The sequence below is a fragment of the Stenella coeruleoalba genome (genome assembly GCF_951394435.1).
Source record: "Stenella coeruleoalba genome assembly, chromosome: 5".
Taxonomy (NCBI): Eukaryota; Metazoa; Chordata; class Mammalia; order Artiodactyla; family Delphinidae; genus Stenella; species Stenella coeruleoalba.
Window position 1 is genome coordinate 118,535,481 of NC_137150.1, and position 15,082 is coordinate 118,550,562.

Here is a 15,082-nt window from a genome sequence, read left to right on the forward strand (position 1 = left end):
AGGCAGGTCTGGGGTCTTGTTGAATTAAGGCTTGGAACATGCCCTCCAGAGATGAAACCCTGGCCCCCTGTTAAGCAAGTGAAAGTATGTGCTTAAGGGTAGGGACATGTAAACAACTACCTTCAGTAGAGGTGCGGGTTGTGTAATTGAGATTAGGAAGCAATTAACACTGCCTGTGTGGATCTGGGAAAACTTCGGAGGAGGTCACAGGTGAGAGGTACTTTGAATGGCTACCGGTGCTTTCAGTGGGAGAAACTGGGCCTTTCAGACGAGGGAAACGTGCACAAACACAGGTGCTCCGCAAGTGTGCGCTTAACTCATCTTTCCCCCCTTGGTGCTTCCTCTGATTTCTTTGCTTTCCTTCTGTGATTGGCTCCAGACCAGGATACTTTCATTGTTGTGGTTCCATCTTTAATCGAGAAAAGTCTTAACATATTTTCACCTACTTTTAGCCACATTACATTTTGTTAATTTTTCCCCACTATTTTGAAATGAAACATCTTTCATTTCTGGTAGACCCTCAGTTTCCCTTCTCTTACACAAAGGTACTACTTGTGCCTGTGAGTTTTCCTTTTCCTTTTTTTTTTTTTTTTTTATTTTTAAGCTGAGCACCAGAAATTTTGCTAGGCAATCAATGATAATCAAGAAGATTTGGCTTCTAAATCAAATGCGAAATATTCACTGAGGGTATAGGGTAGGAAGGACACACAGTGAAGAAGCAACCTCAGTAAAACAGGGTAAGTACTTGTGATGGAGGCCTTATCAGCTGGCTGAGGAGTCCATTGGATTCAGTCCGTATTTGGGCACAAAGAAAGAATGCTTTCTGGGGAAGTGCCTGAGCCGAGACCAAAGTAATAGAAGTGAGTCCAAAAGGTGGGCTGGAGCAAGGAAGGCAGTGTTATAAAGTGTGTGGGTGCTCAGTGCTGCGGCCCGCCTGTGGGAGAGATGGTAGTGGCCTGGACATAGAGAAAAATGGTTGCATTTGGGATATTTTAATTTGACACCAATTCTGCTGTCTGTGGGGGGGGGTCCCCCCGCATCCACCAAGGAATACTTTGACACCAGCTGGGTGTTCTGACATCATCCACGCGGAGGTAACGTCAGACCCACAGGTTCATAAGGGCTCGGTCCTGCGAGCTTGCCACCCCCCTTCATGCGCGCACACACACTTCAGACGCCAGTTGCGCGTTCAGGTTGTCAGCTATGCTTCTGACCAGCCCGCTATAGATCTGGGGTTCCCACTACCCTCTCCTTAGCTCAGTTTGCTAGAGCGGCTCACAGAACTCAGAGAAATTTTTACTTACTAGATCATCAGTTTATTATAAAAAGGATATACAGCCAAATGGAAGATGCCTAGGGCAGGGTATGGGGAGAGGCTTGGCGCTTCCCTGCTCTCTGAGCACCTCCATGTGTTTAACAACCCAGTTTATCCTAATACTGTCCTCTTGGGTTTTTATAGTCTTCATTACAGAGGCATGATGGATCAAATCATTGGCTCTGGTGAATGAACTTAATCTCCAGCCCCTCCCCCTCCCAGGGTTGGGGGTGAGACTGGTAGTTCTAATCCTCTCATCACATGCTCACCTCCCCTGGCAACCAGCCCGTCCTTACGTTCCTTAGGCATTCTCTAAAAGTCCCGTTATCATAACAAAAGACACCTTGATCGCTCCTAGGAGCTCTGTGCCAGGCACTGGGACACAGACCAAATATATATGTATTATAAATCAGAACATCAAAGTTACGTTAAGGAGGTACCAGTTCTTATCGAATTAGGGCTCTGCCCTTCGACCGAATGTAACATAATCACCTCCGTAAAGGCCCTGTCTCCAACACAGTCACATGGGGGATTCGTTAAGGCTTCCCTAAGAACTATGACGGGACACAATTCAGTCGCTAGCACACTCCCCCCAGAGTATTATTATACTTGTATATTTATTATTAAACGTGTATGTTAAAGGTTATATTCTTTTTGAAAGATCTCATTTGATTAGATAACTACCTTTGCTGTCAGGTAAATGGAATTAAACCTGGTGGTGGCAGTGTTTAGTCGAACTTCCATTAATATAAGTGGGACTCGATTTTACTACCTGAAAGCCATATTTTAGTCAGGTCCTTTGGCTGGAGCGGGCTCGTTCTGGCCTAGTGTGTTTGCTCTAGTGCTTTGTCTCAGGTAGGAGAGCTTGGATTTCTTACCCTAATTCTGCAGCCTGTTATTAGGCGTCTAGGTTGTTTTCGGATGCTGCCTTTCGTTGGACATTGGGGTTGTTTTCAGATACATGCTTGCACGTATTAGGTCTTGTGAGTTCAGCCTCAATTCCTCAAAGTGGGTTTGCGCGTTTGTATTTCACAGGCCTCCTGTAGTGTTGGTCCAGTAAGTTGGACTCGCCCTCCATGGGTGCTGCAATATTTCCAACACTTTTGCCTAGCTTGGCTCTTTCTGTTTCCATTGTCTTATACAAAGGTACTTGGGCCTGTGAGTTTGCTTTCCTGTGCTGTCCCCAGTGTATTGTGACCTGCTTACCTTGGGCATCCAGAATTTCTTGAATGCCATTTGATTCTGTTGTAATGAAGCATTTCATTGATTGCTTAGATCTCTAGACAGCTTATGTAGGAGCCCCTGTCTCCACCCAGGTGAAAACACCTCACCCGTCACTGCTTGAAAGATTCCTGTGCATATGCCATCTTTGGTCAGACTCCACATTTAGTGTCTTGCTTGTATAGATAAATATGTGGAAAACATGTTTCAGATCCTTCCTTTTGTCTCATTTCCTCAGTGATAGAAGAGCAGAAAACCTTCCTTCGTTCAGCAAGTTTTGTTGAAAGCTAAATGGTGATTTTTTTTAACCTAAGATTTTTAATATAGTTAAATTTATGTGTTTTTCTTCATAGCTTTTGTGTTCTCTGTTTTGTGTTCTCTAGTTTTCTTTAAGACTTTCCTCAGTCAAAACATTATCGAAAATTCTCACACATTTACTTCATTTTTTTTTTAATCAACTGTAAAGTTTCATGAGCACGTTCCAACTTCCTATGATTTTAAGATTGACAGAAGGAAAAGATAGCTGAAGACTATCCAGGTTAACATGTACCTTAAACTTGAAAAGAAATGAAAGAAATAAGGCAGGTTTTCAGTTGCAAACGTTGCCTGCCTTCTAGAGGAGTACTGCCTGCCATGCTCTCCAGTTCTGCTCCTTTCTGATGGTGGAAACAGATCGAAGGCCTTGGCAGAAGATGACAACATCAAAGCTGAAAAATACTCTGATGAATTCATGTCATTTTGATGCTCAGATAGAAGTCAGACTGGGCAGAAGAGAGGTTCCACAGACTCAAGTGATTTGGAATTTGGAGATTAGAAAAAGCAAGCAGAAAACTGGGAGATGTTATTTCAGTCACTGCCAAAAAGGGACATGATTCAGTCTGTTTATTTACATAATCCAGTGCTGAGCACTTATTAACAGGACCCTCCAAGTACTTGTAGTTGATCATGTGCTGCGTATTTCATCACATTCTGAATATGTTTGAATAAAATTATAAGAAGATTTGTTATTTGACTTAGTTTTGAGACCATGTTTGAACTTACAAGTAGTTTGCAAGTTAAATTATCACTCAATTTGCTGCATAAATAGAATTGGGCGGTGTTAAGAATATCCAGAGACACTGCCTGAGACCAAGTGTCTGCCTTTTGTCTTCTACAATTTGTGACTGATGCATACGTCAGTGCTTGAAAAACTATGCCCTCGTGCAGAGAGGCCCCTTCAGTGTTGCTAGGAAACCCAATAACTGTTTTCTACCATCTTGAGATTTTAATTCATTTCTAGTGCAACACAATGAAGAGCAGTTGAATGTTTTAAACATTTTTTTGGAAAAAGAAATGCTGAAAGCCACTTAAGAGTCTGTTTAAAATTTCTTTTAGCAGTATACATATTAAGGAAATCTCATTATAAAGCTCACCTTTCTTAAAATCTCAGTTGTGAAAAATAACTAACAGTTTGATATCTATCCAGATCATTTTTATACACATGTAACTGTTTTCTAAGATACTCTTTAAAAGAAAAGTAATTTTTATGTATCAAAGAAGAAAGAATGGATGATACTATCATGAAAACGAAGTTACATTTCATTCTAATGACTGTAGTATAAGTACTGAGAGCATGAATTAGGAGAATTTAAACTTTTACTCATTTAGATATCTAATTGATGCCTCTAAACTTTTCATTTGATGTTTTATAAAATAAAAGCTCTAGAAGCACAGAGTAACCAGGAAGTTTTAATTGTTTTTTTATAGCAAATTTTCATTCTTACTTATATATTTTTGCCTCCGTATGTTTGGGCTGTGTCTTGATTTGTTTGAAATGGAATTCTTATCCTGGACTGTACTTAGATCGTTCCTATCTTACATCATACATATGGTATTCATACCCAGACAAATGCAGACAATTGTAGGAGCTATAGACAGGAGATCTTCAAGTAGCAGGACCTTCTGGCAGATTAATGCTATTTTTCAACATTTCTAAAATTCATCAAACTTATAATCCAGTCACCAGTTATTTTCTACTAATGTGCAAGGAACGCAACAGAGGATAAAGGTATCCACAATTTCTGCTGACCCTGATGCAGCTAATGGTGAATCAGGGCATGCATTAAAAAAATTCACTTAAAATTACAAGGTAGTACGGGAAGATAAGCTCATTGATATCTAGAAGAAGGGAAAAAAACCATGGAGCCTGAGTTTATAAAAGGAAAGAAAAAAGAAAGAAGATAGTATTCGCTGAGTGCCAAATGGGTGATAATGGATAGCAGAAAGTAAAGTACTGTGAGCATTACTAGGAAGACAGGAAAGATCATTGTAGGCTGGAGAGGTAGCGGAGTGCCTGAGTGAATGAGGTGGGAATGGAATTGAGTTTATTAGAAATGATAGAAAGTATTTATTCAGAGGATTGAATATTAATCAGGAGAAATAGTTGCGATTATACAGATACGTAGCAAATCATACCATCTAAAATAGAAATGTGCACATGAAATGGAGAATGGAGTAGTATGGACTTCTGGGGGGATGGTAAGTGGTCCATTTGGGCTGAATCAGTGGTTTTGGATGGCATATCAATCTTTGCTGTTTAACAAACCAACCCAAACTTTAGAGGCTTTAAAAGAACAATCGTGTATTAGTTCATGATCCTGTCTAGGGTCACTCCTGGAGCTGCAGGCAGCTGGTGTGGACTGGGCTGGTGTTTTAGGGTGGCTGCAGGTTGGGTACTTACAGCTGTTGGTCTGACACCTCAGTTCTCTCTATGTGGAGCAGCAACGCCTCTTGAAGCCTAGCCTTGGGACTGGCTCAGCAGTACTCAGGCTACTTTCTATTGGCCAAAACAAGGCCACCTCTGATTTAGGGGAGGGCCTGCAGAGAGTCTGTGTCCAAATTTAATTTGCTGTTTGATGAGTGCACTTAAATGTGATAAAAGCCTAGGTTGGTGCCTGAATATAAATGGTCTTGAATGTAACCTGACTTTTCTTTCCTTCTCAATCTATTGGCTACAACCTTACTAACATTTCATTACAACTGATAGTCCGTGTGTATTAAGCCTCTTCTACGAGCTAATGGAAAGCTTCATGTGATGGATAATAATATAATTCTTCATTTTGGTTTGTTCTGTTAGAATGCGTCATTTGAAAACCAGCAACAAAAGCATCATTATGGAGAATTAGGACTTGGATTTACTTTTAATTTTGCTCCGTGTTTATTTTTATGGTGTGAGCAGGGGTATGGGAAGTGGGGGAGAGAGGAAAGCCCCATGTATCATAATCTTTGTGCTTGGGGCCTCTTCCAGGTCGTCATCCAGCCCGGAAAGTCAGGCCCACGTTGTAGAGCTGCTGAATGGAAACCAGTGTATTCATTTGAAGCTTCAGACCTGCATACGTTACACATTTGACTTTACCTATAAGAAAATGTTAGGTTATCACAAGAAAAACATACAGTGACAGACTAGTGTGGTTCAAACTTTTATAGTGTAAATAGTTAAAAAAAAAAAAAGTTTTGTGTGATAGTTCATTTACAGACTAAATTTGCATTTTATATTAAGTTGTTGGTTGCTCAAACTGTAATCTTTATTGCAAGACATAAGTAGTGAACAGATCTATGTGTGAATTAAACTTGGTATTTTTTCCCTTACTGGTAAGAAATAGCATCGTTTTGCTCGTAGTTAATTTCCATCTATTTTGCATGTAAAAGATACTGATTTTGTTACAGTAAGTCATTAGCCACAAGGAGGAGACTTTTTTTTCAATTCTTATGGGGTTACAGTGGGTTTTAGCCATCTCTCACAAACTCAGTTGGAAGAAACTATGTTGGAATTTTTGTTTGGGGCTCAGGACATCTATTTTTGCTTTTATAGAGTTTTCAAATATTGCCATCCAGCATTAGTGTGATCTAAGTGGAAGTTTCATAGAATACAAATTTGAGAATAGGTTATGGAATTTTATGATGTCTTTTAAAAATGATATAATAAATATGTCTGACTTTTTCAGAAGGGAAATAAGAAGGGACAAACAGTAAGAAATGTCTTAAAGATAATATTGAGGTCAATTATTTGGTGCATTTAAAAATATATAAATTGACAGTTTCTTCTCTTTTTGAATTGTCATCAAAATTTATTACTTAGAAATATTTTTAAGCATTCGATAAAAGTTACAGAATCAAATTTAATAAAAATTTGGAATTACAGAAGCCTTGGCAGGAAACGTGTCAAAATTTATCAGCATGTGCCCCAGTGATGGGAGTTCCAAGTGTGTCCCTGGCACCGTGGAAGCGTGAATTAATATGGCCTTGAATTAGTGTGACGTAATTGCCCTTTCAGAGACTCTAGCCAGGTTCAGTTTTAAACATCTGCTTGGATAATAGAAATCCTTTACTAGGTTCTTATGATTCATATGAGAATGCTGGTATTCCATATAACGTTGGGAACTTCCCAGTGTTCTGAAAGGAAATTGCATTGAATAAGATGGATATTAATATTTGTCATTCTATTTCTACAGAAGCACAGACTTAAAAACTGGGGACCGCTGAGTTGGAATTTCATTACTGTGGTCCCAAATAAAATCCTGTTTCTCCCACATCCTGTGCTCCCTCTGAAGAGCTGAGGTGTGCTGAGTGTGCTGCCAGCCTGAGAGCAGATGCTCAGTCGATATACATGTTTCATATTCTAGATTTCGCCAGAAGTTTGAGTATCACTACTCCTGAACAGATGATTGAAAAGGCCAAAGGGGAAACTGCCTATTTGCCATGCAAATTTACCCTCAGTCCAGAAGACCAGGGACCTCTGGACATCGAGTGGCTGCTATCACCAGCTGATAATCAGAAGGTGGATCAAGTGGTATGTGCTGCTTACTCGGCAGATGCCGGGGAACTGGTCTTCGGTGTCTGTCACTGTGCTGATAACGTGTGGGGGGACCTGGGGAGCTATGAAGAAAGTCATAGCTTATGGTGTAGGTGAGGAAGGCACATGCTGTGGAAATTGAGGACACTTATGTAATGGAGTGAAGTGGATAATAAGTGACCTCCGATTTCAAGAGGAAGAAAAGGTCACTAGACTTCTTAGAGAAGGCTGCAAGGAAGGAGAGGAACTTGGGAACGTCCTGAAAATCTGGACTTGGAAGTATATGTGAGCCAGGGAGCAGGGGAGGCGTATATGGAGCGGGTATGACAGTGCAGCAGGAATGTGCATAACGTGTTAGGGGATGCCTGGTAAACTAGGCTTTGTGAAAGGTTAGGTAGAATTGAATTTTTACATTTCACACAAGGATTCCATTACCAGTGTAAGGGTCAAGTCTAACAGTGTAATGAACGTACGTATTATTACAGTCTGCTTTCCATATTTTTGCAAGTTAAATATCCTATACATTGAATTCCTTAAAAATCAAAACAGCAGTTGGCCCTTCATATCTGTGGATTCCCCATCTGTGGATTCAACCATTCATGGATTGAAAATACTCGGGAAAAAAAAAATCCAGAAAGTTCCAGAAAGCAAAACTTGAATTTCCCACATGCAAGCAACAATTTACATAGCATTTACATTGTATTAGGTATTGTAGGTAATCTAGAGATGAGTTAAAGTATATGGGAGGGTGCATATACTTTAAATCATCTCGTAAGTACGCGATCTTGTATGAGGGGCCTGAGCATCTGCGGATTTTGGCATCTGAGGAGGGGAGGGGGAAGGAGGTCCTGGACCACCCCCATCCCCACCCCCACCGGGGGTACGGAGGAATGTCTGTATTATTATTTTTTATTTTAAATTTTTTTATAATTAAGATCTAGTTTCTTTTTTTAATTTATTCATTTTAATTTATTTTTGGCTGCATTGGGTCTTTGTTGCTGCATGCGGGCTTTCTCTAGTTGCAGCGAGCGGGGGCTACTCTTTGTTGTGGCGTGTGGGCTTCTCATTGCGGTGGCTTCTCTTGTTGTGGAGCACGGGCTCCAGGCACGCGGGCTTCAGTAGTGGTGGTTCGCGGGCTCTAGAGCTCAGGCTTAGCAGTTGTGGTGCGCGGGCTTAGTTGCTCCGTGGCATGTGGCATCTTCCCGGACCAGGGCTCGAACCCGTGTCCCCTGCATTGGCAGGTGGATTCTTAACCACTGTGCCACCAGGGAAGCCCCGGGATGACTGTATTATTATAGAATTTTTTCTAATTACAAATTAATAAGAGCCTAATGTAGAAAACTTGAAAAGCCAAAAGTAGCACAAAGGAGAAAAATTGCCCAATAACCTTGTTATTAAACCAGGTTCCTTTGCCTGACTTGCAGCAAGACAAATGCTGAAAGACAAGAGCTGAGATGCCAAAGTTTGCAGCTGAGAAAGAGTTACTCACAAGGCAGCCAAGTGAGGAGACGGAACAAATCTCAGATCTGCCTTCCTGAAGGCAAGGGGCTTGACATATTTATGAGATAAAGAAGCAGGGTGGTCTTAGGCATGGGGAAAGGTGTTTGGAGTTAGGAAAAGGTGAGGTCATCAGTGTTCTGTGCAGATATAGCTTAGTTACATGCTTTTTCTTGAGATTCATGTTCAGAAATGGAGACACTTAGCATGATTGAAGGTGGAGTTTTCAGCCCTCTGACGTCAAAAGGCCATTCAATGGACACCTGCCCAGACTCAGTTTTAGGGTCGGTGGTCCCAACCAACCTTAGCGGGCTTGAACTGGACAGAAGCCAACTCCCAGTTCCTGGAAAACAACTTAAGCCCCCCCCATCACTGTGTGACCCATACATCAGCATTGTCTATAAAGGTGGTTAAGGAGTTAAAAAATAATTAAGGCGAGCTGGGTCAGAGAAGGTAGGGTACAAGTGGAGGGGTTTTGAACAAGCCGTGCTTTTATGTGCTGTTCTCTAAGACAAGCTTAAGAATTCCTGTTAGTCACCAGTTTCTGTTAACCCTTTGGGGCACGATTTCAACCTCATCTCCAAATACACATATCACGCTTTGCCTTTTAATGGTACCAGATTATTCCACTAATTTAGAGTGCCTCATATTAGCTTTGCCTGATATATTTAATTTAAAAAAAATCAGTGTTAATAAATTATATTAAACCAGGGAGAGAAGAAGAAGTTCGAGTATTTGGAGGAATATTATACATAATATATTTGGAAGGGAAATTTTTACTTATGGTCCATATTAAAGAAGGGGTTATCCAGCTGTTTAATGGCTGAATCAGTGCAGTTAGGTAATTAACTATTTTTGGCAAATACAAGCAGTCTGTCCATGATGTATTTGTGAAGAAAAAAATTAAGGTGCTTTCCCAAGTTGTAAATGTCTAGGGCCACCCCCTCCAAGGATATATCTCTGCCCTGATTCTGGTACTAGAACTTCCTTCTCTCCCCCTAAGCAAAATAAGTTGAGCCTGACTCATCCTGTATACTCAGCCCAGATACCGTGTCCCCTCTCATCTTGCTCTTCATCCCCTCTCTCTCTCTCCTTTTTTTTTTTTTTTTTTTTTGCGGTACGCGGGCCTCTCACTGTTGTGGCCTCTCCCGTTGCGGAGCACAGGCTCCGGATGCGCAGGCTCAGCGGCCATGGCTCACGGGCCCAGCCGCTCCGCGGCACGTGGGATCTTCCCGGACCGGGGCACGAACCCGTGTCCCCTGCATCGGCAGGCGGACTCTCAACCACTGCGCCACCAGGGGAGCCCCATCCCCTCTCCGCTTTCCATGGCAGTGCCAGCACCGTGAGTGCAAGCTTCTACCTGAGGTCCTACACACCCCAGACTCCCTCGCCAGTGCAGTGCCCATCCCCCTTTAGAGTCCAGGACTCTGGTTCCGTGGTTAAGATGCATGAATGGAGAGCACAGGTCATAAATGCTTCTGGCTTAAGACTCACGGGTGAAGCCCTGTGACCAGGTACGTCTCGAGACCAAGAAGTCCAGCGTGCCCTATAGCCTTGCGTTTCTATTCATGTAAGGAGACAAGAACTTCTGTGCTGAGTGGGAGGCCCAACCTTGCTGCCTGCAGGACTTGTGAGACACGTATGAAACTAGGAACTGGGTTGAAGTGTCCATTTCTGGGCAATTCTGGCAAATTTGGCAAAGCCTAGCCTCTAACCTAAAACACAGTAAAGGAAGACCAAAAGAAAGAAGGGCCTAGGGAGAGATTGATGCAGAAGAGGATGCTTACATAGAATTTCAGCTACATTATAATGCTCGCCAAATCCTTATTTTAATATTTTTAAGCTAGCAGGCAGTGCGGTGGGGGACTGGCTGGAGGAATTTCCATCATTCCCTGTGTGATCTCTTTAGTCAGCAAACAGTTACCATGTACTGTGCACTTACTGTGTGCTGGGCAGCGTTTTATATACTTTAATTATATATACTTATTTTTAAGCCTTAAAACAGCATCCCGGAATGAGGATCATTTCCTGTGAGGAGGAGGAAAGTGAGGCCCAGGGATTTGAAGGAACATGCCCAGGGTCACGGCGCTGGCAACAGACACAGCTGGGAGTCTGAACCCCAGTCTCTCTGACCCTGCCCTGCCCTGCCCGCTACCCCCCAGCCCGCATTTGATTATCCTCTGCACTAACGTGTACTACCTCCTCTGTTTCCTCATGTGTAAAATAGGACCAAGTACACCTGCCTCGGGGTTGTGGTAAGAATTCTCTGAAATACAATATGCATTAGCATTTTGTAAGCCTGTAAGTCATAAAGAAATGTTTATAAAGTCAGTCAGTATACAGTGGCAGGCCAAATGGATCTGGTTTGCATCTCAGCTGTGTGACTTTGGGAGAGAAGGTCTGTGACAGCCCCTGCTTTCCTCAGGTTAAAGGTTAAACGTGGATAGTGTCTCCATCGCTGCTGGGTTGTAAAGAGGAATCAAAATTGCCTGGTAAATGTTACTTCCCGGTTTCTTAACTACTGTTTATAAGACTGTTTTCATGGGAAAACATTGAGTTAGTTTACAAAAATGACTGACAGTTGGAGACACATTTTATTTGTCAGGCCCTCCTTGAAAGACTACTGAAGCGTGTGTGTAGCAAAATGAGGGACTGAACTTTGTGGCCCAGGAGAGTCCACAGTTTAATATAGAGGAAGAGACACTATCTCATTCGAGGAGTTCTCAGTGTTGCTGTTGTCAATTGGGTGTGGGGAGAAGATGGAACAAACAAAGTGATGGCTTGTTTTACAGAGTAAGTCAGCTGTGGACCCTTCGACTGCGTCTTTTATTTACTTAGCAAACCGGTACTGAGTGTGTCTGCAGTGCAGACACTTTATACAAGCAAAAGATCTTTAGTGAATTGGGGGTGGGGTCATCATGGTAGGGGAGGTGATAATAGAAGAACCCAAGTCTGTGTCCTGGAGAAATTCCTACAGATGGCACTGATTCTGATCTTATTGTTCATAATAAACATCTCAGATAAAAAATTATGTGCAGGATGTAGACTGTAGTTGTCTTTTCTGATTATTATTTGACTTTGGTACCACTGCTCTTTGGCTCTTGGGTCTCAGATGGCCAGAATGAAGGATTTTATTAGCGAATGAAAAATTATAAAGTGTGTTCAATTAATTTTAGTGATAGTTAGAGATGACTATTATCAGTTATCTTCCAAGTCAAGTTTAGCAGAACTTATTTTCCCTCTAAATCTAGCCTTTAGTTATTTCCATCAAAGCCTATAACAGTGGTTCAGAAAACTTAGTGGAATTAGGAAAGGTCTTTGCTCTTAGTCACAGATTAATTGGAAGGTCCTGTTAACCTGGCTGGGCACACACATCTAAACAGGTTTATTTTATTATTTTATCTATTAGAGTCTGGAATCTTCGAGTGCCTCCAACTTAGTATATTAAGACAAAAAATGTCTTTTTTTGTTTTTAAGTTCCACGGGTAAATTATCATAAGCCCCTTTTGGGCAGTAGTGGTGGTTTGTACCTGATTTTATACAGTTGATTGGCACACTGCATCCTCTGAGGCAGCTGAAAATAGAGTGTATCAGAATTCACAAATCCACGCTCTTGTGGAGTCTCACCGAAGGGCTCTGATAGAGGGCTACATTACTTAATCATGTGGCGGTCTTGGTTTCCCCATTTACAATGACAGTGTGTGACCATACTTAGGGATCGTATTGTGGTTTCTCTCTGTTTTCTTAACCTGTGATTTGAATACTTGTAGATTCCTCATGATACTGTGTTCTTATTCTTTTTTTGGATCCTACAGTACCATGGTGTATCCAGAGCTCCTTTAATGAGAGAGAGAGTTTGCTTGCTTGTTTGTTTTTTCCTTGTCTTATCTTGGCTTTCTTTTAGATTATTTTATATTCTGGAGACAAAATTTATGACGACTACTATCAAGATCTCAAGGGACGAGTACATTTTACAAGTACTGATCTCAAATCTGGTGATGCATCAATAAATGTAACGAATTTACAGTTGTCAGATATTGGCACATACCAGTGCAAAGTGAAAAAAGCTCCCGGTGTTGGAAATAAGAAGATTCAGCTGACAGTTCTTGGTAAGTTATTTGTAATAATGTTACTTATTAACAGGGTGAGTGGTCACAGTACTGTAGTAGCAGCATTTATGTGAGACAAAGCTTAGGTTTTTAGAGTAATAATTTTAAATACTTGACATAATTCTAATGTCCTCTAATAGCATAAAACATAAAGCTACCTTTTCGTTTTTCCTTTGGGTAGGAAAAATAAGCAACCAACTTCTTTGTGAAGTTCATGAAAGCATTTGAAAGTAAACGAAGGAGTTCTGTGATATGGGAGAAGAACGCTAAAGCAGGAGTTAGGGGATCCAGGCTTTTCCCATTGTTCTCAGGTTTGCCCTGAGAATTAAATAGAACCTCTTCATTTCCTGGGCCTCAGCCTATATTTTCGAAACATAAAAATAATTATCATTAAATCTCTTTGCAGTCTTATTCAGCTCACAATTGTGACGTGTGCCTTAAGCTTTTTCGAACTGCATTTCCCAAAGAATAAATGAGGTTTCTATGATGAGTAATTGGAGTATTTAGAACAGAGGAGATGGAACATGGTAGCTGGAATATTGAATTGGTGTAAGGCCTTTAGACCTTAGATAGTCCTTTACCTCCATGAGCATCACTGTTTTTCGTCCTTAAAGTGAGGAGATTAGACAGGTGGCCACTAAGATGCAGCTCTCCAGGACAGTTTAGAAGGAGATATGTATAAACTGCGTCATAAACAGTCAAGGCCCACAGCGTTTGTCATCCTCCTCTAGATTCTGTGGTCATGCACAAGCACTCTTTACCGCTGCAAACTGAGAAACTCTGAAAGGTACCATTCATAAATATACTTCTAAAATCTTATCGTGGTAGGCTTTACCCAAAAGTACAATGGCTGCCATGTAGAAAATCTCAACTGTCTCTCACTATTCAGTGACAGTAAATTCCCCTGCGACCTAAGGTGCCAGGTTTGGGGGACACTTGGGCACCCACTTTATGTAGGAAATGCTGGTTGCTGGAATCACCTGCCATACCCCTGGAAATAACTAATCTGGACAACTCCCCCGCTGGCCTCCCCCCGCCCACCTCAACTTCTACCTTTCGTTCCTTTTGTTTTAGAAACTGAGCAGAGAGCTTAAGTCTGTTGGGTTCCAGACTCATCCTGAGTAGCATACTTTTCTAAAGAATGAATATCAGAGCAGGTAGAGATTAGGAATAAGAATGCGGATTTCTTTGCACCCCAATGGCAACTCCAGGGGTTGTCTTGGTTGGTAAGGCAGTCTTCTGGCGACATCACTGAAGGGGGCACACAAGGGGGTCCTGGTAAAGGGCACTCCATGCTAAATGGAGCTCATTCAGAATATGTCTGTGATATGAAAGCAAGTGAACCTGAACAAGGAACCAGAAAAAGGAATATGGTAACATTGGAAATTCTAGCCTTTTGTGTCTACATTCAGCGAACATGGAGTTGCCTTTCTTTTTTATAAATATGAAAGCAGGTAAAGTTTAATAATTTGTCTGAACTCTTAGCCCAGGCATACCTGGAATTATAACCCTGAGTATATCTTCTTTAAGCACTGCTCTCCAGGAAGCATTGAGTTAGGATATATATGAAAATTTAACTAGTTCATGCTGTACCAAGCAGACTATACATATTTATCAGAATTATTTATTGTGAAATCCCTGTCTGAGGGGGACAGGTACACTGGGAGGAATGCGATTGGCACATGTTCCCGGAAGAGGTGTGGACGGGCACTGTGTGTGTGAGTGTGTGTGTGTGTGTGTGTGTGTGTGTGAGAGGGAAAGAGAGAGATCCCTTAGGAACAGGCTCTGGCCGGGCACACTGAGGCAGCAGCCATGGCTGTTGGGCAGGAGGGATGGCCTTTTACATTAAACCTCACACCCCTCACATCTTATTCCTCCGCCTAGAACTGTGGGAAGCATTGAGACAGTAACTCCTTTTGTTAGCTCCGTGGGGCATCACCGTGGCCAAGCAAACCCTGAAGTCAAATCGGGGAGGGAGAGAGGGATTAAAATGTGGGGTGGGGAGAATGGGGGCGGTGGTTGCCGAAGGGAAGTGGGGATGACTAATCCTCTGACCTGGCGAGGCTGTCTCAGAGCCAGAGGAGAATTTCTTTGTCTCTTCCATGTTTC

The 15,082-nt window shown here is 41.8% G+C and overlaps 1 protein-coding gene across 6 annotated transcripts in view; it reads left to right on the plus strand.

Annotated features, from left to right (window-relative positions):
* CXADR (CXADR cell adhesion molecule) overlaps window positions 1-15,082 on the plus strand; it is a 53,160-nt gene that overhangs the window by 24,293 nt on the left and 13,785 nt on the right. For 4 of the 6 annotated variants that reach the window (XM_079922044.1, XM_079922040.1, XM_079922041.1 and 1 more), the window contains exons 2-3: window positions 7,198-7,364; window positions 12,769-12,973. In XM_079922044.1, coding sequence (XP_079778170.1) covers window positions 7,198-7,364; window positions 12,769-12,973 — 372 coding nt within the window. Of the gene's footprint in view, window positions 1-7,197; window positions 7,365-12,768; window positions 12,974-13,704; window positions 13,761-15,082 lie in introns of all 6 variants that reach the window. The other 2 variants (XM_079922043.1, XM_079922045.1) reach the window with 2 other exon arrangements.